Source organism: Spinacia oleracea, chromosome 4 (assembly GCF_020520425.1).
Source record: "Spinacia oleracea cultivar Varoflay chromosome 4, BTI_SOV_V1, whole genome shotgun sequence".
Lineage (NCBI taxonomy): Eukaryota > Viridiplantae > Streptophyta > Magnoliopsida > Caryophyllales > Amaranthaceae > Spinacia > Spinacia oleracea.
In genome coordinates, this window is record NC_079490.1 from 174,288,210 (window position 1) to 174,310,695 (window position 22,486).

The following is a 22,486-nucleotide window of genomic DNA, read 5'->3' on the forward strand; positions in this document are numbered from 1 at the left end:
TGTGTACGAAGTATAATGTGTACTACTTTAGGTATCTAAGTTCCCAAGGGACGGATTTAAGGATATGCTGGTTCAGTTTTTTGCTCCAAAAGTTGTAGCAGGAAGCAGTATCACCCTAGAGTAGTGGAGTGAATATAAGTCATTATTGTTTTGCTGTTTCATTCCTAGTACTTGTACAATGTTCCGGCTACAACATATCTTTTGTTCCATCTGTTTTTTGCCAATGAAATTTATTTGTTGGACTTCGTTTTTGTGCTCTAAGATGCTAAATGATCATTGTGTAAAAAGAAATGTCATTATTGTTTTGTTGTTTCATTCCTAGTACTTGTACAATGTTCCGGCTACAACATATCTTTTGCACAAGGTCTTGCGCGCACAAGATGTACAAGAAATTTATTGTACACCAAGATAACTTTTATGCAGTTTTTTGTAACTTTAACCTATTTTTCCTGTAACTTTTATATTATAAAATTAAAAGTTGATAGATAAACATTTTAAAGGGTTAAATGATTAATTTATACATTATTAGTGATTTTGAAGAACTAATTTTTATTCAAATGAAAAAATTTATCATTAAAAAATAGATAACTTTTACATATATAAATACAACTTTTAAGCATTTTGAGTCAACTTTTACTCCGGTGTACAATATTTATTGTACACCCATTATAAATAAGAATTTGTGTATCATTTGTTCCATATATTTTTTGCCAATGATATTTATTTGTTGGACTTCGTTTTTGTGCTCTAAGATGTCATCAATAAAAAGTTTAACTATATCATTACAAAGTGTAACTATTTGATTAGAAATATAACCAATTGATTTTAGAGTATAATTAATTGAACATAAGTATTTGTATTTGATTAGAAAGTACACTTATACATAAGACCACCATACGAAGTATAAAGTTTTCGTGTTAGCGCAATTCTAGGCAGGTTAATTGAGCCTAATGTACATTTATTGGTAACAAACTAACAACTTAACTCGTAACTCCATGTTTTTGACAAATATCATTTGTTTTGTCTAGCTTCTTTAATCGTTTCCTTTCCACATTTGTAGATTGTTTCGTTAGTTCAGCCAAATGTTTGCATGTCCTGAATTTTCTTTGCTTTTGCTTTCAGTTTTATACTTAGCCTTTAGGATTGCGTATATTAAAACCGTTTTTTAATTTGTTGGACGCTCCATAGCTAAAACCCCTCAAACTAACGAGAAATTTAAAAACAATCCCATTGATTGACAATATCAAGTGTCATTCTCGTAATTATAATAAAAAAAATATACAATACTTCCTCCATTTTTTAATAATTGCACCATCTTGGTTTTATCACTATTCACATATTCTTATATAGTTAATTTTTGTGATTTATATGTAAGGAAAAATATATTCATGTGGGATCTTGTTAGATTCGTCTCGAAATATACTTTCGAATGATCAAATTTTTATAATTTTTTAAAAGGTATAATGAGAGATATTAGTGATTAAAATAGTGCATTGGCAAGCGTGAAATTCCAGATGGTGCAATTAAAAAAAATAGAGGAAGTATAAAAATTGCAATGTACAATATATTTGATATTTAAAAATAAAATAAAAATAAAAGAAAATAGTTTTAATATAAAAAGAGATTGTATATTTAAATACATAGATCATATATTTTGACAATTTATTTACAAAAATACCCCTTAATATATTTACTTGCCAATCATTGAGATTGATTGGACGGAGCTCCTAACTAACGCAAAAAAAAAACCATTAGAATACAAGTACATTTCATATTTTTCTCTACTCAACTCACAATCGAAAACGCCACTTAGAATACAGAAATCAGTCAAATCACTCCCAACAAAAGAGAGTACTAGCTTGGACATTGGACTACTTCCGTCTTCTCCAGTTTTCCACTTCGAACCCCCAAAAGCGCGGGCTCAAAAACACTGAACCAGAAAACCTCTCAGCCCTAACTTCAACTCTCCAATGGCGGCCTCCATCGCCGCCGCTACCGCAACCAAGTCTGTCGACGCTTCTCTCTGGTTCGACTCTTTCTCTCTCCTCCTCACTGACCTCGAGAATCTCTCTCCTTCCTCCTCCGACCTCCCTCCTTCTCTGGTACTATCTATCTCCTCTCTCTCACACATTTGTCAAAATCTTCGAATTTCGTGCCCTAACAATGGTTGATTGTTCTTCTGTAGGCGGAGAAGTTGAAGCAAAATCATGCCTGGTTCTTGAATACCGTCACACAGTTTAAACCGCCGAGTGAGGCGTCGAAAGGGGCTTTGAATTCTGAACAAGTCAATGTTGGTTCGCATAAATTGAGTATTAAGCCTCAATTGAGGGATTTAGCTTTCAAGCTTAGCTCCACTGTGGTATACCATTCGAATTTCTTTCACTTTATTTATTGTAATTTGCTTCAGTGTTGTGTTTTGTTTTCTTCATTTTGAATTTATATTACGAATTGGTTGTTTGTTTCCAAGGAAGAAATCATTTTCTATTTCTTTTTCGTGGTTATATTATGGACGCTGCGGATTTCAGGCATATTAGTTAGCTGAAGTAGTTTGTGCTTCTCTATTTATGGTGGTATCATATTTCTACCTTTTTACTACATTCGAAATCGAGTCGATTGAAAAACATAGGGGTACATGATTCATTAGATTTGTAGCTTTTCTGCTGCCATTAGCAACTTACAGTAATGTTTTTTTTATGCATCAAGCTTAAGAGCTAGATAAAAATATCGAGAGTGAGACAAGACATGATTGATCATCTGGTGACAAGACATGATTGATCATATGGTGTCATTTGATTTGTTTCGATGACATATTAAAGCTCCATTTGTTTCAACAGAAAACATCTTCAAAGGAAATGGTTTTCTATGGAAAACTATTTTCAAGGTAAAACAGTGTTTTCTTTTGTTTGTTTCTTTACGAGAAAGTTATAAAGAAAAAGAACATGGAAGTGGAAATGGGAGATGAATAGATGGAGAAAAAATTATGTAAGGGAAGTAAGGAAAATGTGGCACACCATCTTTTCAAAAGGAAAGTTGTTTACACATTAGGGAAAATTGTTTTCTAACGGAACAAACAAAGGAAAATGGGAAAATCGTTTCCGGAAAAGTGTTTTCCATCAAAAGAAACGGAGCATGAGTTTCCTACTCTAAGACCGAGACTCGGTCTCACAGCGGTAAATTTTTAGATTGTAGATGTTCATTGTAATTGACATTGGTCTCTTGAAAGACTATTGAAGAGGTGTTTTATCCTCATGCTATACTTTGGAAAATTTCGTTCCTGATACCATCTTAATCTATTTGAAACGAAACAATACTTTCTTTTTCCGGAAATAATTGTCACATTTCCTATTTTTTGGATGTTGGAGACTTGGGGGGTCATAAGTCACCCTACACAACTATTACAATGGTGATTTTGTTAAAATCATATAATCTCCTTAAATTTATTGAGTAAGGACCGTGTGACCACTTTCTCATAGGGGTGAGCGGGATCAGATAGCCAGTCAAAAACTAAGGAACCGGTACTGGAACCGATAAGAACCGGATCCCAATTTTTGGAACCGGTCCCGGAACTAATCTAACCGGGTCCAAATTTTTTGGAACCAGTACCAAAACCGGTTCCACCAGTACCAGAGGAACCGGTTAGCCTTCACTTTTTTCATGCTTGCTTAATTTAAAAATTAAGTTAAAGCTGAATTTATACTTCTGCTTTTTTCTAATAAGCTATCAGCTTGACAGTTTTTAAGTTGCTAGCTTTTTCTTCTAGACTTCGTAAGCCAAAACAACAATTAAATATCTTATTTTATGAACTATTTGTGTCTGTTTGGTGTCGGGTATCTGGTCCCAGAACCGGTCCAACTGGGTACCCGATCTCGGAACCGTTACCAACGGGTACCCACTGGGTACCGAGTCTTAGAAATCTAGATCCGAAACCAGAACAAAGTTATGACCGGTTCCTAAAATTTGGAACCGAAACCGGTCCCGCTGGTACTTGCTCTGGGTCCGGACCCGCCGGGTCCTTTGCGGTTCCGGGTTGGGGACCGGGTACCCAGTATTTCTGCTCACCCTCAGGCAGAGAGAGAGAGAGAGTTGTCTCATTGTCCTAACCCCTTTAAATCAAGGATATGGGACAGTTTAAAAGATATCTTTATGACATCATCTCTTTTTACTTAATTTAGTTGTGGCATATTGGGCAATTAATCATAAGCCATTAATAAAAAACCATTTCTAATTTAGGAAAGACGACATGAATATCTAAAGCTGTATACATGAAAGTTCATTCCAGACAACGGGAATAGTTGGAGTTCTCATTCTGCACTATGAAGTAAGGTAGCATAATGATAAACTAAGGTGAAGTCCTTGTAGAAAATCCGATAATCCATGGTGAATAATCTGTGTAGCTGACTCCACCTAATGGAATGAAGTTCTGTAAATGTCTTCTACGTTTAGTGTCTACTTCAATCCATACATTTTGTGCTCTTGCTCGTGTTAGATTGGTTTTTAAATAAAAGCTAATCGATTTTATAGGTAATGCAAAGTATTTTTTACTACTCCGGCATTTGATAAAGCCTTACTGTTCCTATTACATGCTAAAGTCTGTTCCTTTCTTGACTTTCTTGTTCTGTCAATTGGAATAGTACATTGAGATGATGGTAGGGCCTTTTGTGCTACGTGCATTTTCTGAAAGTTACATTCTGTTACCGGATGAAATACAATAAAACCCTCTTCATTTTGTGCAGTGCTTAGATGAGATACAATCATACATTCTTGTCGAAAGGTCGATGGATCAGAAAGCTGATTTAGTTGATGGAGCCATTCAAGGTTTTCTTCACGAGGTTTGTAGTTTTCCTATTTCGTTCATCAATTTTTATGCTGTCTTCTCATTTTTGTTTTTAAAACGTTGATGCTGAGCACTTGCTGCACTTAGAATATGGACTCTGGCCTAGTTTTCTGCTGAAGATATGCTATGAGCTACGTACTTGTGTGTCAAACCCTCTTTCTATACATGGGTGACACCCCTCGGTGTCTTTTAGCATGTTCATTTTAAGTTTAGGCAAAACAAATAAAGAATAATTGTGACACTATCTCAGAAACTTCACGCCTATTCAGTTCTTGTAGAAATAATTTGTTTCATTACCCTAGGTGTTAGGGGTGCTAAGAAACTCTTATTACCTAGATATTTATCCAATACTTTTTGATTGGTTATTTTCATCAAATGTTTGATTTAGTGTTTACTTCAGCTTCACTTACCTTTGAGTTCTGCTATGTGATATCATATTGTGGTATTATGGGTCAGCACTTCTTCATGGTGATGTATTTTGCATCAAACTTCCAATTGTTAAAATAGCTGGTGCAAGTTAAGCAGGAAAGCATATCAGCTGACTACCTTCTCTTACTGTTATCTCTTTTGAAGATAGTGCTGCAATATTATACTCAAAGGCTATGCTTACTGAAATGTGCTCGCCAGATGATCATTCATGGATGTGAGTTTACGTTCTCTAGCCAACTTTGTGCTATGACAGTTTAGTATAAACAATTTATCATTATTGGTGTACTCCCCCCCCCCCCCCCCCCCCTCTTCTCACTCTTTCTTTCTCACCTTAATTTTGGTTTCCTTCCTTTATTTTCATTACACTGTCTATATGTCTGGCTTATTAATTATAATTCTCCGTATTGTTTTTGTTTATCTTGTCAACTTTGGTATAATGCAATCCACAAACAAGTTCGATGTGATTAGTAATGATTTCTGGATCTGTTTTAGTGAATGTTGGATCAGCTGTTGAAGAAGGTTATGCCATTTTGCATGAGGTGTCTGAGCTCATTTCCGATGGCCTAGAGGGAAAGTTGATATCTATTCTAGACAGACAATTGTCAGTATCTTTTCCTCAGCACATGGTATGTTGTGGCGTGATAGTTAAATACGAAGTGTTGTTTTGCGCATTTTAATGCATGTTTCAGTTCACATTATAACTTTACCATTATGTCATATAGGACTTGGAATTATAAAAAAATGACAGGTAAAGCTGTGAGATTGCTGTTAGATAATTGGATTTCTAGAGGTTCTGTTACGTTTTTCTATCCAACAATTGTATTTTCATGCAAAACAGTAGCCTTACTGATCAAGCTATTTTTATGCAGTAGCTGTTGCAGTTTTTATCTTGATGTCTAGCTGCAATTCTTGAATGTCAAGAAATCTTCTTAAGACTTCAATCTGATAGAATCCCTTCAAATTTGTCCATTTGATATTGAACTCATTATCAACTGATGTTGCCAGTCTCAAAATACGTATGAATGGATTTCTTGAATAAGAGAAAGCACGAGGTCGAACAGGTCACTTTGATGAGTTCACTTCAATAATTATATTCCTTTTCATAAAGATGGTGCCTGAAGATGATTTGGAACAGCAACTAATTTGCGGTCTTTCTCCTCCCTTAGTTATCCTCTGCTATATAACAAAAGAGGCCATTCATTCCAAGGGCCAGTTCTTTGCAGCCCGTTTCTTGTAGAAGCTAGAGAATTAGAATGGTCTTATGTCAACAAAGAAGTTGAAAATCACTGCTCCTTGTGTCCACATAACACAATTCTTCAATTTGCTTGCTTTTAAAGAGGAAGTTATGCAATTACTAAGTGCTTAGGATTCTTAAGCTATCTGATCAGAAATTTCAAGATGGCACAATAATCAATCTCTTAAGGAAGCAACCTTCCCAATGGAATTAGAAAAGTAATTTCTGATTATGGTGTTGAATTAATGACCTTCCAAGAGCCTTTGTAATTTGTGCTATCCCTGTTATTAGTAGTAGTTTTTTTTTCCATGAGGATTTTGTAAATATTTTTCCCCTATTCTTTCCCACATTGGTCTAGAACTCTAGAAATGTCCCCAGATGAAAGGTTAAGTGGGTTGAATCTCCAGAATAAGCCTACAGCAGGATTAGAAACATCAGGAGGTTATGTTTTTGTTGTTTCCACTGTTGCTTTCTTTGCTTTGTTCAAACACGTGATCTTAGCATTCAAAAGCACATAACTACTTATTTCCCATTTTTGGTATCAAATCTACTGTCATTTTCATTTCTTGGTTCCTTGCGGTTGTTTCTCAATTGGGGAAGGTATATTGGATGCGATTTTTGTAGCAAATGAGGTGATTGATAATATTTGTCAAAGTGGTCAGAAGTTTCTTTAACCTTTATTTTGAGAAGACTTATGATATCCGAGTTTCTAGGGCAAGGTTGGCATGTAAAAGGTTTGGAGTTGGAAGAGGCAGATTTGGGGATATCATTGTCTTCTCAGTCCTTGTCTAGGCTGTGTTTAGGGGTCATATGGCAAGGTTTTTCACTCTTGCCTTTCTTGTGTAATTTGGAAGTTAGTCTGGTCATTATTTGAAGCAGGTAGTCTTCAGAGGTTGGGATGCCAAATGACTAAGTGAGAATGATGTGTATGATTATTGGTACTTCTTAGAAAACTTCTGCTCCTGTTATCAAGTGAGATTTTTAACGTATCCCCAAATTTCAAGTTTTCGTTTTCTAGACTCAGCTTTAAAGTTAAATCAGGATGAAACAGTGGTCAGTGTTATGTATGGTTGTTGGAGACAATTGAATGGATTGATTATGCAGTTGATACTTGATAGTGCAGGAATTATATTTTTAATGACATACTTATATTCATTTAGAAAAGGAAAATTAGTGAAACACTACCTTTTAGCTTCCTACTTTTGTGAATTATTACCTTTTAGGTTTTCGTATGATAATCAACTACCTTTGTTAAAACTTTGTTTGAGTACCACTACAATAGTACCATATTTTTTCATTACTTGTTCACCATCAACCTCCAATTGAAGAGCCTTTGTTGAGACTTCAACATTCTCCGATTCCAAATACCCTAACATGGAAATCAACTCTAAGTTTTAATATCGGAAAACACAATCAAAAGAATATCAATCTTGATTTACTTGTTGTTGACTATCATTTGAACATTCGAACCTTATGCAATTCAGTTTTGATGCTTGGATTCCTAACTTTAGCTCGCACTTGATGAACTTGTATATGGAAATAAACATTCCCCAAATTCAAGTGAACCCCAAATTGAAAATTTAAACATAGCGATTCATAGACCTAGCAATACAATTGTGTGAAATTTAGTTCACTTCAAAATAAAAAAAACAACTTTAAATCCATTTTGAAAATGACTTCACAGCCTTCCTACTTCCTAGATGGATAGAATGCCATCACTGTGAAAGTTTGAGACTAGTAAAGTAGTTTCCTAATCGTACTTTTACATTTTATCAAAAAATCTATTGCTAGGATTATGTCTTATTATTGTGTTCATGATGGAAATGGCATCCAGGATGTTGATCTTTTCATTTTATGGGCTGAAGCGATTCTGATTGAAGACAACTTGATTTTGGACATTCTATTTCTTGTATATTATGAGTCGTTCTCTACGTGCGGTGCTTCTAAATGGAAGGCGCTATGCCTGCTGTATAAGGTATATCTTTTCCTGATCCTTCTGTAGCTCTGTTAGTGTTCAGTATAAATGTTGGATGTATGTCGTTGCTTTATCACTTACCAAATCTATGTATTTCAGGACATGACAGCAGGATCTTCAAACTTTGTTAAGCTGGGGGTGTCTGCTGAAGCTTGTAAATATTGTTATCGTGCTAAGATTCAGATGCTATTGATCCTTATCGAGACCTTAGACTTTGAGAGTCTTCTTCAAATGATACATGATGAAATCCCCTTTAGGCAAGTGGCAAGTTATTAAGTTGATCCAATTGCAATCTCAATGTGGTGATGTCTTCTGCTTTTAAGATTGATAGACCAGCTAAATGATGTTAATTTATTTCTTGTGAGGCGTAAAGATTGATAGACCAGCTAAATGATGTTAATTTATTTCTTGTGAGGCGTATTGTATCTTGTTGAGTAAATGATGAAGAGTAGGACTTGGTTGTTTAAGCTATTGGCGTGACTGTCTATAGTATTCTGTGTCACATAATGCAAAGTGTGTCATTGCCCATGAAAATGCTTCTATAAGCCTTCATGGGCTCCGTTTTCCTTCCTGAAACCGCAGGTTCTTCTGCTATTGGTACTGATTGTTCTGCATAGCATTGCAACAATCAGAAGTCAGTTCAACTGTGCCCAACATTCAAAGGGGAAGGGATGATAAACAATTTACCCTAGGGAGTAGGATAGTATCTTTACTTCATTTGCAAGGATATGTGTCCACATGGACTTCCTTTCCAGGGCCTCAAACATATATTCGCAGTACACATTTTTCTATTGCAGTAGTATTAGTTTCATGTCATTTCTCTCTGAATCAAGTTTCTCTGTATGTGAAGTCTAATACAGTTGAATGCTAAATTTGGGCTGTTTTCTTATATAGACTTAGCTGCTGGAAATATTGCTACTGCCGTACTGATTGGCCCAAATGCTGTTCTCTATATAGCCAACATTAATGGATTTTTAGTAGCTCAAGTTTCCTCTATGACTATAGCTCCTATTATTTTGTCTTTCTTTTGAAGTAATTATAATTTTTTTTGACAACATAGGGCCTTCTTTGTGCTTTAATTATTTAGCAGGGACAGCTCTTGTGTGTTTTCATCAAGTGATATCCTAGAGATGGATTCTGTAATCTCCAGTTTTGATATTTACGAGACCAAAGAAGTGGGCCCTCTGATCCTTTCCTGGGCTGTTTTTCTTTGCCTGATTGTATCTCTTCCTGGAAAAGACGAACATAATGATCTAACGGTAAGCTTATTTGATAAGTTTGTTTTCTATCGTATACCATATGTATAAGCCCATATTATATGACTTATGCAGGAAGTTGACCACGTTGGATATGTTCGTCAAGCCTTTGAGTCTGCTTCATTGAGCATTTTTATGGATATTCTTCGAAGTGATGTGTTGAAGGATTCAGATGTAAGTTATACCTGTTGATAGTCATTTCTACATGTAGCATGTATTGTTAGCAACTTGGTTTCTCTTTTTATCGTTGACATATTGCTGCTTCGTTTGTACTGCAACCATATCAACTTTTGTGCAAAATTGACAATTGATCTGTAACCATTGCCAAAATTAATTCCAATTATCATTTAATCATGACGGTTTTTGGATTTCTTTGTTTAAGGGACCTCTTGCTGGATACCGGAGCATATTGAGGACATTTGTTGCTGCATTTATTGCATCTTATGAAATTAATACCCAGGTAACTTTCTCTCTTGGGGATGAAGGGGGTGGGGGCATTAGCTAATGAGCCAAGTTAGTTATTTGTCTTAGCTTGATCTAAACGGTTTCGTGATTTTGCAGCTGGGAGATGATACGTTCAGACTGATATTAACTATTCTATGTGAGATATACCGAGGAGAGGTTTGTGTGATACTTGTTTTCCTTTTATGTTTCCTGTAAACTTTTTATTGGTAACTTTGTCCTGTTGCATTTATTACTTTCCTGGAGCATTTGGTTTGAGGAGCATGCTGGTATGTGGTGCACTATCTCTTTTGAAATTAGATTGATATGTTTGTAGCTTTCAAATAAAGATTCCATATTTCTAGAAGTGTAAGTTTGTGCTTTTTGATCCAAAGAGGACAGCTTTAATGAGGTTATTCATGTGCTGCTAATTTGATAAATCTTCATCTATTATGTGCATGCATATTTGAAAGGTTGACAGTAGCAACTAGCAAATGCGTATTTTACATAAGGAAAAAGGTTGTTGTTTGTAATCTGCTTTAATTTATGTTGCAGGAGTCACTCTGTGTACAATTCTGGGACAAGGGAAGTATAGTTGATGGTCCTGTTCGTTGTCTTCTTTGCAATTTGGAGGCTGAATTTCCATACAGAACTATCGAGCTGACACGCTTTTTAGCAGCACTCTCTGAGGGGTGGTGGCCTGCAGAGTGTGTGTGAGTAAAAGATTTTCGTTTTTTACATGATTGTTGTTGTGTGTGCGAAGTCATAAGTCTATCATAAATTTATAAGGTATCAGCATATATTTAACATGGTTTTTTTTACACTTTTCATAGATTACTTTCAAACAAAAGAAATAAAAATAGCATTTTGTTTTTGAAATACATTTGATCTACGTTATACCTTTATAACATGTACTGATGTATCTTATGTGGTTCCCACCATAAATTGTATTTATTCTCTGTGAAGTTATGGTGGTTTGATTTCCTTCCCGACCGTCTTCCAAGTTTCCTAGTTGTATCTGTCTGTCTCATGCATATATTAATATGACTTACTTATCCTCATTTTCATATAAATTTCTCGTCCTAAAATTTATATTGTCTTTAGTATCAATAAGCTTCTGTTTGATTGGGAGCATTAGTGGAGCAAAGTGGCATAGCAATGGTAAACTTATTGAACACATCTTATGTTTTTTCCTACATTTTGGCTGTCTATGATGCCAAAATTTAACCATTAACATTTAACATAGCATATTACTTCTCCAATTACTAAAGTATTATTGGGGTTGGCTTTCCGAAAAGATTAATGTAACTAGAGACTGATCAGGAGTTTTATTTGACCAGTGCATTAAAAACACAAAAAAGATAATGAAGATTTAGGAGTTGGGACAGTTGATCTGAAAAAAACATGGAAAATTTATTTAAACTAAGTGAATAACAGTAACAGAGGGAGTCGTAAAATTATTAAAAATAAAGTACTTTCTATGACAAATCTAGCAACATCATTTTCATGCTCAATATGTAGTATATTTTGTAATCGATTAATGTTCACATTTTGCAAATCTTGACTTTAACCTTGAAAGTCAAAACAAGACGTATTACTTATAATGGATGGAGTGTTTTTTTTTTTACATGTCATGAACTAGAAAAGAAGCAACTCCAAAGATAGAGGATTGTTGTCCTCCTGAAACTAAAGAGACACCAAATAGAACTAAATATTTTCTAATGACTCATGAGCATGTGTCTAGAGGGAGGCTAAATGCACTAATCTCCCACAAAAAAATGTCATGTCACTTGATAGCAAAGAAAGTTTATTGCTGCAGCAGACAATCCTCTTTCTCTCCAAAACCATGTGAGAAATTCACAAATGCTTTAAATTTGACTCAGGAGATACTCAATGCACCCTTAGTACACTTAAGATCTTGTTCCTGTAAGACGAAACTAGCTACTAGCCTACACTTCTAAAACACGTGGCCCCTTATCTCTCCTTTACCTTGATGCAGGATGCACATTAGACAATGATCCGTCACGAAGTCTCCATATTTTTAGCTTATTATAGGCATTAAAATTTCAGCATAGAAATCCACAGTCCCACACAAAAGCTTTGACTTGCTTTGGAGTCCCGCTTTAGCCTTTCCGGTGTACGCTTGGATTCTGGCGGTTTTTTGAATTTCTCTTTATAATGAAGTTTTAAATAGCTCATTGATAGTGGGCATCAAGTGTTTGAAAGGAAAACGCCAAAAGGGAAGGCCGGACAACCTTGGCTTTCTAATGAGAGTGGATCTGTCAAAATTTTGTGGATTCAATTTTCATTATCCAATCATATACTTTTAGACAAAGGATTTGACATTCAAAGTTGGTCTATAACTTTTTGTCTCATTAGTCATTACTCTGAATTGCTCATCTGATTCGTGTTAACAGGTACAATTTTATGGAGAAATCTGTTGGAATATCATCTGTGCTTGAGATTCATAGTGACTTATTGGTTGGCGGAGCATCTCAGATGATTGAGACTCAATATCCATTGCATGTTCCAACTGTTGAAGGTTTACTTATTCCAAGTAAAACACATGGTCGTATTTTGAGAATGATTGATTCCAAAACTGCTCTTGTGCGCTGGGAGGTAATAAAACAATATCTTCGATTTGCTTGCTGTTCGTCCCATTTGCTCTTATGACATAGGATAAAGAAAATGCAAACTCTGTGGCCCTTACAACCGAGATCTCTTTATTTTGTTATACAAAATTCAGCTTCTGCAAGTACAAAGGGTCCTTTTTCTAATTGATTTCCCCTGTTATTTAAATCATTATCCCATTACTAGAACGTTGATAGGTTGAGAATTGGGAACTTGGTTCATCATAGACATTTACTATTACTTTATTAGTACTATTATTGTCTTTGTATAATAGGATCTCATTTATCTTTTAATATGAAATCTTTTATAATGAATTGAGTGCTTTTGCTAGCTTAGATTCTTCTGTGACTAGGTGATAGATTGTTCTAGTTTGATCTGGAGATATATTCTGGGTCATTGACCAATGCATCATTAACTTGCAGTACAAGCAGTCTGGGATGGTTGTCCTGCTTCTGCGTTTAGCCCAGATGCTGGAGTTGGATGGAAATGAAGAGGTCCTTGTGGTCCTTGATCTTTTCAGTCGAGTTGTATCCTTCAACATGGTAAACATCTATCTGATATTCATGATGGCATGCTGATTGCTAAATAAATTTCTGGCCTTGAAACTTCTGAGTGGCCAGTTTCTGATAAAAGTCTTAAATAAGATTCTAATTCTCCGTTCTTGAAGGCAATGCGAAACCCGAAGCCATGCATGTCTGTGGAAAATCAACAAGGTCATCGGTATTTGTTGCTTTAAAAAAACTGACATTTTAACTCAAAAACCACATCTTATTCTCCCAGGCTTTGTTGCTACGAAGTACTGTTAGTAGCTTTGGGTTTAAAAATATAATTAAGCCATGTGCATTAGAGCATCTCCAATGGTTGTAGCTAGGGACTTGCTTGCAGTTTGCAAAAGTCTAAAGCTACTAGCTTAACCATTGGAGTGATTTTGATAAAATAGTTTGGTCAAGCAAATTAGCTTGGACCAGCTAATTTGCTTGGGAAAAATCTGCCCAATTGGAATGCAAGTTTTAATTAAAATAAAGTTTTAATTAAATAGTTAATTGAAAAGTGAACCTAATTTAATAGCATGCTAGTTTGGTTAATTAGCTTGCCATTGGGACATAAATTAGCTTAAAATCTTAGTTGACGTGACAAGCTAATTTAACAATTAGCTTACAATTGAGGTTGCTCTTAGGAAACTAGGAACAGTAGTCGTACACTTGCAATTAACGACCAGTTTTTTGTATTTAGGAGCATAAATCAAGTTTTTCATAAATCTTTAATCTGCTTACTTCTCTCACACTATGTTCTGTTTAAACCTTTGAAGGATGTTTGTTTCTCTATGATGAATATTGGCAAGTCTCTTCATCTTCAAACAAACTTTGGTGATGAGCATATGGAGGGTGGTATTTGGTATCTTTCAATCCAAGTTCCATTTTGTTTTTGTAAGTTTCTCCGTTAGTTTTTTATGGCCACTTAATATTTCTAAATCCTTTCATGTCAATTTTCATTGCAGGATTGACATGGTTGAGGTCTTGTGCAACATCGTCAAGAACCTATCACCTTATAGTGGCAGTGTTTTAGCCATGTCCATGAATGTCAATATTTTGGCAAAGATGATGAAGTGGTATTTTTCTCGTCTATTTTTCTGGAAGCATACCTTCATTTCCTTGAGCAAGAAAATTGGCTTGTACATGACAGAAGTGTTCAAATTTGTTTGATTTTTTTCGAGACTTTAATTTCATTCTTTTTGTTGCCCGTGTTATTCAGTTGGCCGACTCATGTTAGTGCTGTAGTTTTGAAGATGAACATATTTGATCTGTCGCTAACGTCTAGTATATTCGGTAACCGGGGCAATGGTTTATCAAGGTTGGTGCTCATCTTCTGCTCGTTTTACAATCTAACTATCAAGTGAAACACATATGCAGACTTGTCATTTGTTTTTGAAGATGTTATATTCCTTGTTTCGTGCTTGTAGCTATTCTAGTTCAGTAGTTCCTCTAAGGCTTACGGGCTTTAATTTCTCATATTTTTGTTTTTCTATTTCTTCTGCTCTCTTCTATCTTCCATTGTTATCGTTGTGCTGACATGTTTGGAAATATATACTTAGGCCTTCAAGTCACTTTATTAAGGTTATTTCCATCTTATATTGACCACCATTTCTCAAGTTACATTTGGCTTGTTAGTAGGGATGCCAGTAGAAGGTGACGGGCATCCTTATTAAACAAACCATTCGGCCTATTTTGTATTGAGATTCGAGAATCAAGATTGGTTGGGCATACCGCTTTGTACATATTCATCTCCCTAAATCTTGTATATAGTGGTATTTACACTATTGTAGTTGATATTGTCATTTTCCCCCTAATACGTCGGTTCCAGCAACTTATGTGTTGTAAATGAACCTGTATGGCTAGATTTCTCCCAGTGGCTAGATTGTTGACGCATCCAATAAATCCAAATTTAAACTGAGGCCTGGTGTTTGAGCATTGTTATTTCCAATATATTGCTGCATTGCTTTATTTAGATTCTTGTTTGTATAACAAGCTTTAGAACTTGACGTTTGATGTTTTCTGTTTCTATATCAGTGGTTCATGGTTACTTTCTGGAAGACTTGCGAAAATGCTTTTGATTGATTGTGAGCACAACGTTGGCTGTCCCTTGACTATTTCAGGTATCAAATATTATTTTGATCAACTTGTGACTTCAGTACTTTCTCTTTCTCACTCACTCATTCATACACATACATGCACAATTATGTTTATATATCTCCTTTCGAATGTGCTGTTAGATCTGAATTGTTTTTTGCGATTAAGTAGTGGCCCTTGGTCATGTTGAGTATCTAATATACTTTTGTAAGTGGCATCAATATTTAACTAATTACTGTTGTTTAGTTACTTCACATGTATCTTTTCCCAGTAAAAGGAAAAGAAAATTTCCATAGTATGTAATATGTAATACCGGTTGAGGCTTGATCATGATTTTGAAATGGCTAGATATGAGAACTTAATGCCATACCACTAGTTGGTCACTTGGTTGTGGCCTTGTGGCACTTAAGTGCCACGCCGTGGGTAGCCTGCGCTGCTCTCCCTTTCCCACCACAGGCAGTTTACTCGACATCCTGGTCTTGGCTTGTCTTCGTCACCACAGGTAGATCGTGGCCAGCTCTTGTTCTCTTCTACTCCTCCCAACTCCTTATATCTCCAACATACATTCACGTACAGTATCTCCTCACCAAGCCCTGTTAGTGCTGCCTCATGACTTCATGAGTGCTGTTATTTGTCGTGATTATACTAGATCTTTCCAGGTTCCAAGAAAAATATCTCGTGGTTTTAATATAGAATCTTCACAACCCTCCTTTCTCTCCTACCTTGTATCCTTCTCTGCTTCAACTCTTCATTTGTGAGTGTGTTTCTGGTGCAACTTAAGTGGACATGTACACTTACCTAATGAGTTAGGACTGTATATTAATTTAGCCTCTCTTTTCCTTTCTAATTTCTCTTAGCTGCTGACCTATTTGTAGTCTTTCAATAAAAGAATAGAGTAATATTCTGTATTACTATTATTTGCCACCTCAATATAGAGTTCTCAAATCTATGTATCTTATTATAACTCCGAGGCAATCCATGCCATCTCTCCATGTGTTGTGATGATTTGGCAAGTGACATGGCGTCGTCGCGCCATGTCATACACACATTATTGTTTATTGTATCCTCACAAAATAAATGTTGCTATCCATCCGCGAACTCATGACCTCTCATATGTTAATGCAAAGTTTTATCCATCACTCCAACAATATAACTTTTGACTATAAGACAATTAAGAAAAGAAAATACGTTCTTATGTAAGTATGAAATTTTAATGCCCAAATTTATGTATTTGTGTAACAATTTATGAAAGCAAATATTTTTCTTCATTTTATTCATTACATCAAACATAAAACTATTTAATTAACAGAGAAAATGATAGGAAAAAAATAACAATGCTGCTCTTTCTTGTAGCTAATCATATACTCCCCCTGTCCCACATGACTTGTTACACTTTCCTTTTTCGCCCGTCCCACATGACTTGTTACACTTCTAAATTAGGAATGATCCACAATTATTAATGTGGGACCTCAAAATTACGTTGTTGGCCGTATCCTAGTATTTCTCTGCACTTCTGGTGCAAGGTTGATGTAAGAATTCTTGCTGCATCAGCAAGATGACTTTGATTGTCAGTGCACACTTGTGTCTCTTTTGCGTGGTCAATTTTTCTGTCTTTAGATGAATTGATCTAAATATGGGTTTTGTAATGAAAAGTACAAGGTTTTCTCACCTCTCCAAGTTCAAGGAAACGAGAAGGAAAATAGTTCCGATTTCGGAGTAACTTAAGTTCCTTACCTTTCATCCCCACCCCCCTTTTCTTTTTCTGTGGGAAGGAGGTGTGGAAAATGAATGAATAACAACCATTCAGGATTTTAGTGCCTAGAACCATCCAGGAGATTTCTAGCTATTTTACTGTTCATCGTGGCTTCCTTTATGTTGTCATCTATGATACATTCTGACGCCTTTTCTTAATTTCCTCCCAGTTATTATCTATCCCTTGAGAATTCTTTTATTTGTTACTACTGTAATATAACGGTGATGTCATCCTAGTTTGTGTGATATTGCAGTTCTGGAATTCACCATGCAGCTTCTTGGAGCTGGGGTAGAAAATGAGTTTTCCCATGCTCTTGTCATGTTTTGTCTTCAGTATGTCTTTGGTAATCACGAGTACTGGAAATATAAGGTGAAACAAGACCGATGGAACGTCACGTTGAAAGTACGTATAGTCTGTCTTTCTTTCTGCTCTATTTTGTATAGCTTGGAAGCGGATAATTGTTGCCATCTTTAATTAGGATATACTGATTGATGGATTAAGATGTGGCCTTTCAGGATTTCATCCTCTTCTCCCATCTTGAGGCTCGTATACTTGTCAATTTTGAACGTGTATTTCTTTTATTATGTATAGACTAGTTCTTCTTGAATGTGCCGGTTATCAGGACTCATGAACTTGCTGTTGTTTTTTTAGTTTACCGTTTTCAGGGGCATTCACATGTCCTGTAGATAAATGTCTCGATAGCTATTGATTATGCAATATTATCGGATGTCGGGTAACAAATATGTCTACGTTTTAGGTAAGGGAAGATTTTTCTTGATGAGGGCAAACAACAATTTAGTATCTGGAGTATCAAGACTATCTATGGTCCTGAAAAAGGAGCCCATGAATGCAGTTGTCAGGAGGCTGTTAAATTTGTAAACAATCGTTTAAGATGGTTTGGACATGTAAGCAGAAGATCAAGTGATGCCCCGGTTAGGAGGATAGAAGGGTGGCAAAGTGATAGAATTGCAAGGGGTAGGGGAAGACCTAAGAAAACTTGGAGGAAGGTGATTGAACACGATATGAGCTTTCTTGGGATTGAGGAAAATATGGCTTTGGATAGGACAGAGTGGAGGGAGAGAATATACATTGATGACTTTATTTGATTTATACAGTTTCAATATTTCTGATGCTCTCTATTTTTATTTTTATTTTTTATTTTATTTTTAAAATACTTTCAAATTTTTAATTTTACATGCTATTTTGAAATGTACTTATTTTACTTATTCATTTATTTTAAACTTTAATTACTTTTTTATTAGCTCTTACAATATTTTTATATAATATATGTATATATATACATTTTTCTCTTATCTTACTTTGATTAATTCCTCTTTCTCTTCCTTGTTTTTCTTATTATTTCTTGCTCCTTTCTGATTTGATTGATGACAATGACGATCTCCTACGACGATTCATGTTAGCCGACCCCAAATCATTTTGGGACTAAGGCTTTGTTGTTGTTGTTGTTGTTGTTGTTGTTGTTGTTGTTGTTGTTGTTGTACTCCGTGAATATCCCAGAACCATGTTGTCACTCTCTTGCCGGCAACCATGTTGTCACTCACTTGCTGCAATCATTGTGATTATGTTAAGAGACAATAGTTCCGAAAAAACGGATTATGTTTCTTTCCAAATGCTTCTGATATTTTTTCTGCCTTGTTGTAGATGTTTATGTATGGTCCCCCCCTCACCCCCCCCCCCCCCCCCCCCCCCCCTCCATTAATCATGTAATGGCTGAGCAAATTGTAGAGAGATAAATAGTTCCAGGGCCACATCTGTTCATCTGTGAAAATATCTGCTATGGAATTAGACACTAGGCCTAGGGTTTTTCTAGAATCTGCATAGCTGTTAAAGTCAAAAGATTGTTTCCTGATTTTTGTTGGCATCTTTCTCTTTTCAACGCAGGTGCTTGGAGTACTGAAGATATGCATAATATCTATCCCTTACCTTAAAAAGCTTGGTGGAAATATCAGAGATATTATCCTTTCTGATTCTTCTATCCATAGCATGATACTTCGAATTATTTGTACAACATCACCAGCATTAGAGGTAACTGTGACTCATTTTACTGTTATATTCATCCTTTTTCCTAGGTTTGTGCTATTTTATTTGTAGAGTTAGATTTTGTTCCCTTCTATGCTCAGAAACTCAACGTCAGCAGACTTTATGATTGGAAAGAGATTGATGGTTTGCAGCATGCAATATGTTCCATGTTGGATATTCTAGTGAACATTCTCTCCAAATTCCTAGAGGTACATCTCTCTTTGCAATATCGATCTCTTTTTGCATTATGAATGTAGAACGAATTGCTCTTGGAGGCATTCTGAAGCGAACTCCTAGGTTGATTGAGTAGATCTGCTATTGGGTTTTGTTTAAATTTGTCATCGATCTCTGGTAGAATATAAGGTGTTCCTTTCAAAGCTCCAGATCTTATACAGTTATACTCCATTTCAATTAGTTGTTCCGTATTCCTTTTTCGGGCGTTTTTGTTCGACTATTTTTTTTAAAGCATTCCCCCCACCCCCCCCCCCCCCCCCCACCCCACCTTTACGTTGTTGTGACATTTACACTCTTAATAAGCTAACCAGCCTTAAGTCAATATCAAACATCCCCTAATGATTTTATCCCCAACTCGGTTATAGGTCTTTCTCCTCCTTATCCCTCTAACGACTCCTCTGAATAATGCCCATAACCTCCCTGTCATCCTTTCTCTCTTTAGCCAACAAAACCACCCAGCCCATCAGTCCACCACCTTCCCCCCTCGCCGACGAGCTGCAATACCTTGTGTTCCCCTTTTCCCTCCTTCCTCTTCTTATCCAGTGTCTCCTTCTCCCTCCAGCGGCTTTTTAACAACCATTCCTCTTCCACCAAAAAATTAAAAAAAAATCACCTTTCCGACAACCACTACATCTGTTTTTTTCAATGTTTGTTCTGATCTGAAATCGTTTTGAAATATCTCCATTACTTTGTGTTTCTTTTAGAGAATAAACTAGTTAGTGTCCCGAACGTTGGCCCCGTTATTTTGTGTATCTCATAATTAGATTTTGGTAGGATAGTTTTACTAATCAATCAAGTATTGTAGATATGGAGATTTGGGAAATGGCCATATATCATAGAAGTGGGATAATGCATTGGGGAAAATTCTCTGTATTAATTTAAATTTAATATAAATTTATATTAGTACTAATTTCGTTTCAGTAATGTACTAGTGATTCATAGTCAGTATTCATTTGTTTAAGGAATATTAATCATATGTGGAGTAATGAGTCTAATGACAATGCTGGTCATTTTACTCAATAATTACAGAGGAAGAACATTGATCATCAGGCAGTAATGTATGAAATAGATTAGATTTAATTGCAAATTAATTTTAAATTTTTATCCAATGACATAAATTTGTTATGAATACACTCTCCTATTTGGCGCCATGTCATGTTTAAAAGATGGTGGCACATGGCGGCATGGCAAAGCATGTTTGGAGTTTCAATAATAATATAGATAGATAGATAGATAGATAGATAGATAGATAGATAGATAGATAGATAGATATCTCTGCTCCCTCTCTCTTTGTCATGAGCTGTGGGTTTATCTAGGTGGTGGGTGTATGAGCGTATCTGGTTGCAGGTTTTAGTGGTGGTATTGAGCTCCAGGATATTCATGGTTTTAGTGGTTGGATTTGGTAAATGTGGTAGGGCCTTCGGGGAAGACCTTGGTGGTAGTGGTTGGGTGCAGTGGACTGTGAATTGTCGAGGGTGGTGGTGGTTAGTGCATGGATATTGTTGGCTGTGGCGGTGGGTGTTTGGTTTTTGTGTTAGCTCATGGTTTAACAATAAACGATAACCTTAAACTACCCTTGAACGTCTGTAAAATGAAGTGAAATAACTATATGCAAAAGAAGGGAGTATATAAGAATCTACAGGTCATTATATTATTCATTTTCCGGATTATAGACTTATCCAATTTTTTATCCTGGCTGTATAACTTCTATAGAACTTAATGCCTTGCTTGTGGTTATTTACTGTACTTTCAAGATACTGTATTGACATGCCATTTTCCTCTGGTATGTTACAGGATGATTTCTCTGGGTTGCCAGTATTCTATCAAGCATTGCTGTCAAACTCTACTAAGCCGATTCCTGTTGCTGAGGCCCTGGCATCCTTAATCTCGTATTTCCGAAATCCTGTATGCTTTATTTAAATCTTTCTATAATTAGCTTTCCTTCTTAATGCTAAAATTTTGCTATGTATATGGCTCTCGTTGTTGCCCCGTTATCGCTTTGGGGTCAATTGGAAACAACCTCTCTGCAATTGCAGGGGTAAAGTTGCGTACGTCCGACCCCCCCTTACCCCGCTTCTTGCGGGAGCCTCTTTGAGGCAATGGGGTAATGATAATGAATGATGATATGGCTCTCGCATATAGCAGATCTGGTTCAGACCATTCTTGCATATGCTGTGACTGATACATTGATGTGTGGTTTTCTTCCAGAATAACTGTGTAGATGTAAATTTTGTTGTTCATTTTTCCATGGTCTTGCCTTGTCATCATTATCATTATCATTACCCCAGTGCCTCAAAGAGGCTCCCGCAACAAGCGGGGTAAGGGGGGGTCGTCGCAACCTTACCCCTGCAATTGCAGAGAGGTTGTTTCCAATTGACCGAAAAGCGATAATGGGACGACCATCTTCTACTTCAAAATAAAGCACATGGTCTTGCCTTGTATGAGTTGGAATTTATGTTGTCTTTATAATCTAATCAAACTACTTGTGTATAAACTACAAAGCAATATCCTTAAGTCAAGACTCTAGATTTGCTACTGTGTTATATATTTTTTTTTTGATGCACCTGTGTTATTACTTGATTATCTCCGTTGATGCCAACTGTACATATTAAAAAGGTGAATCACATTGAAGGTGGAATATAACAAAATAGGAGATGCTTAGATGATTCGATCTGATACAATGTTTTATGCTTTGCTAAAGTGCTTGTTTTGTTTTGTAATTGTGAACAATTGTTTAGATTAGATACACATAGTGTCACATACAGTATATGCTGACTGGAGGACTTGCAGGCTATACAAGTGGGAGCTACTGCAGCACTTTCAATGTTGTGCCGAACTGCTGATCATTCACAGCCTTATTTATCTGGGAATGCAAACTTCAGTCTGGGCGGTAAACAGGTCAAATTTTGTTCCTGGACATTATTGTTCAATCAAACTGCATGTATTGTATGATTGCATTTTTAAATTAATGGAAATCGTTTTATCTACCTATTACATACTTTAACTTATGGCGGAAAATCTATACGAACAAT

The 22,486-nt window shown here is 35.9% G+C and overlaps 1 protein-coding gene across 3 annotated transcripts in view; it reads left to right on the forward strand.

Annotated features, from left to right (window-relative positions):
* The first annotated feature begins 1,785 nt into the window (after positions 1–1,785).
* Positions 1,786–22,486, forward strand: part of LOC110786517 (uncharacterized) — a 29,981-nt gene continuing 9,280 nt past the window's right edge. Inside the window, exons 1-23 of one of the 3 annotated variants that reach the window (XM_056842949.1) lie at positions 1,786–2,102; positions 2,186–2,359; positions 4,734–4,829; positions 5,408–5,477; positions 5,756–5,889; positions 8,332–8,472; positions 8,572–8,729; positions 9,560–9,731; positions 9,804–9,902; positions 10,111–10,188; positions 10,290–10,349; positions 10,725–10,882; positions 12,587–12,788; positions 13,223–13,342; positions 14,110–14,195; positions 14,299–14,409; positions 14,553–14,651; positions 15,368–15,453; positions 17,434–17,582; positions 19,083–19,226; positions 19,322–19,429; positions 21,249–21,359; positions 22,245–22,352. In XM_056842949.1, coding sequence (XP_056698927.1) covers positions 1,971–2,102; positions 2,186–2,359; positions 4,734–4,829; positions 5,408–5,477; positions 5,756–5,889; positions 8,332–8,472; positions 8,572–8,729; positions 9,560–9,731; positions 9,804–9,902; positions 10,111–10,188; positions 10,290–10,349; positions 10,725–10,882; positions 12,587–12,788; positions 13,223–13,342; positions 14,110–14,195; positions 14,299–14,409; positions 14,553–14,651; positions 15,368–15,453; positions 17,434–17,582; positions 19,083–19,226; positions 19,322–19,429; positions 21,249–21,359; positions 22,245–22,352 — 2,796 coding nt within the window. In that variant the 5' untranslated portion in view covers positions 1,786–1,970. Of the gene's footprint in view, positions 2,103–2,185; positions 2,360–4,733; positions 4,830–5,407; positions 5,478–5,755; positions 5,890–8,331; positions 8,473–8,571; positions 8,730–9,559; positions 9,732–9,803; positions 9,903–10,110; positions 10,189–10,289; positions 10,350–10,724; positions 10,883–12,586; positions 12,789–13,222; positions 13,343–14,109; positions 14,196–14,298; positions 14,410–14,552; positions 14,652–15,367; positions 15,454–17,433; positions 17,583–19,082; positions 19,227–19,321; positions 19,430–21,248; positions 21,360–22,244; positions 22,353–22,486 lie in introns of those variants that run through there. The other 2 variants (XM_021991070.2, XM_056842950.1) reach the window with 2 other exon arrangements.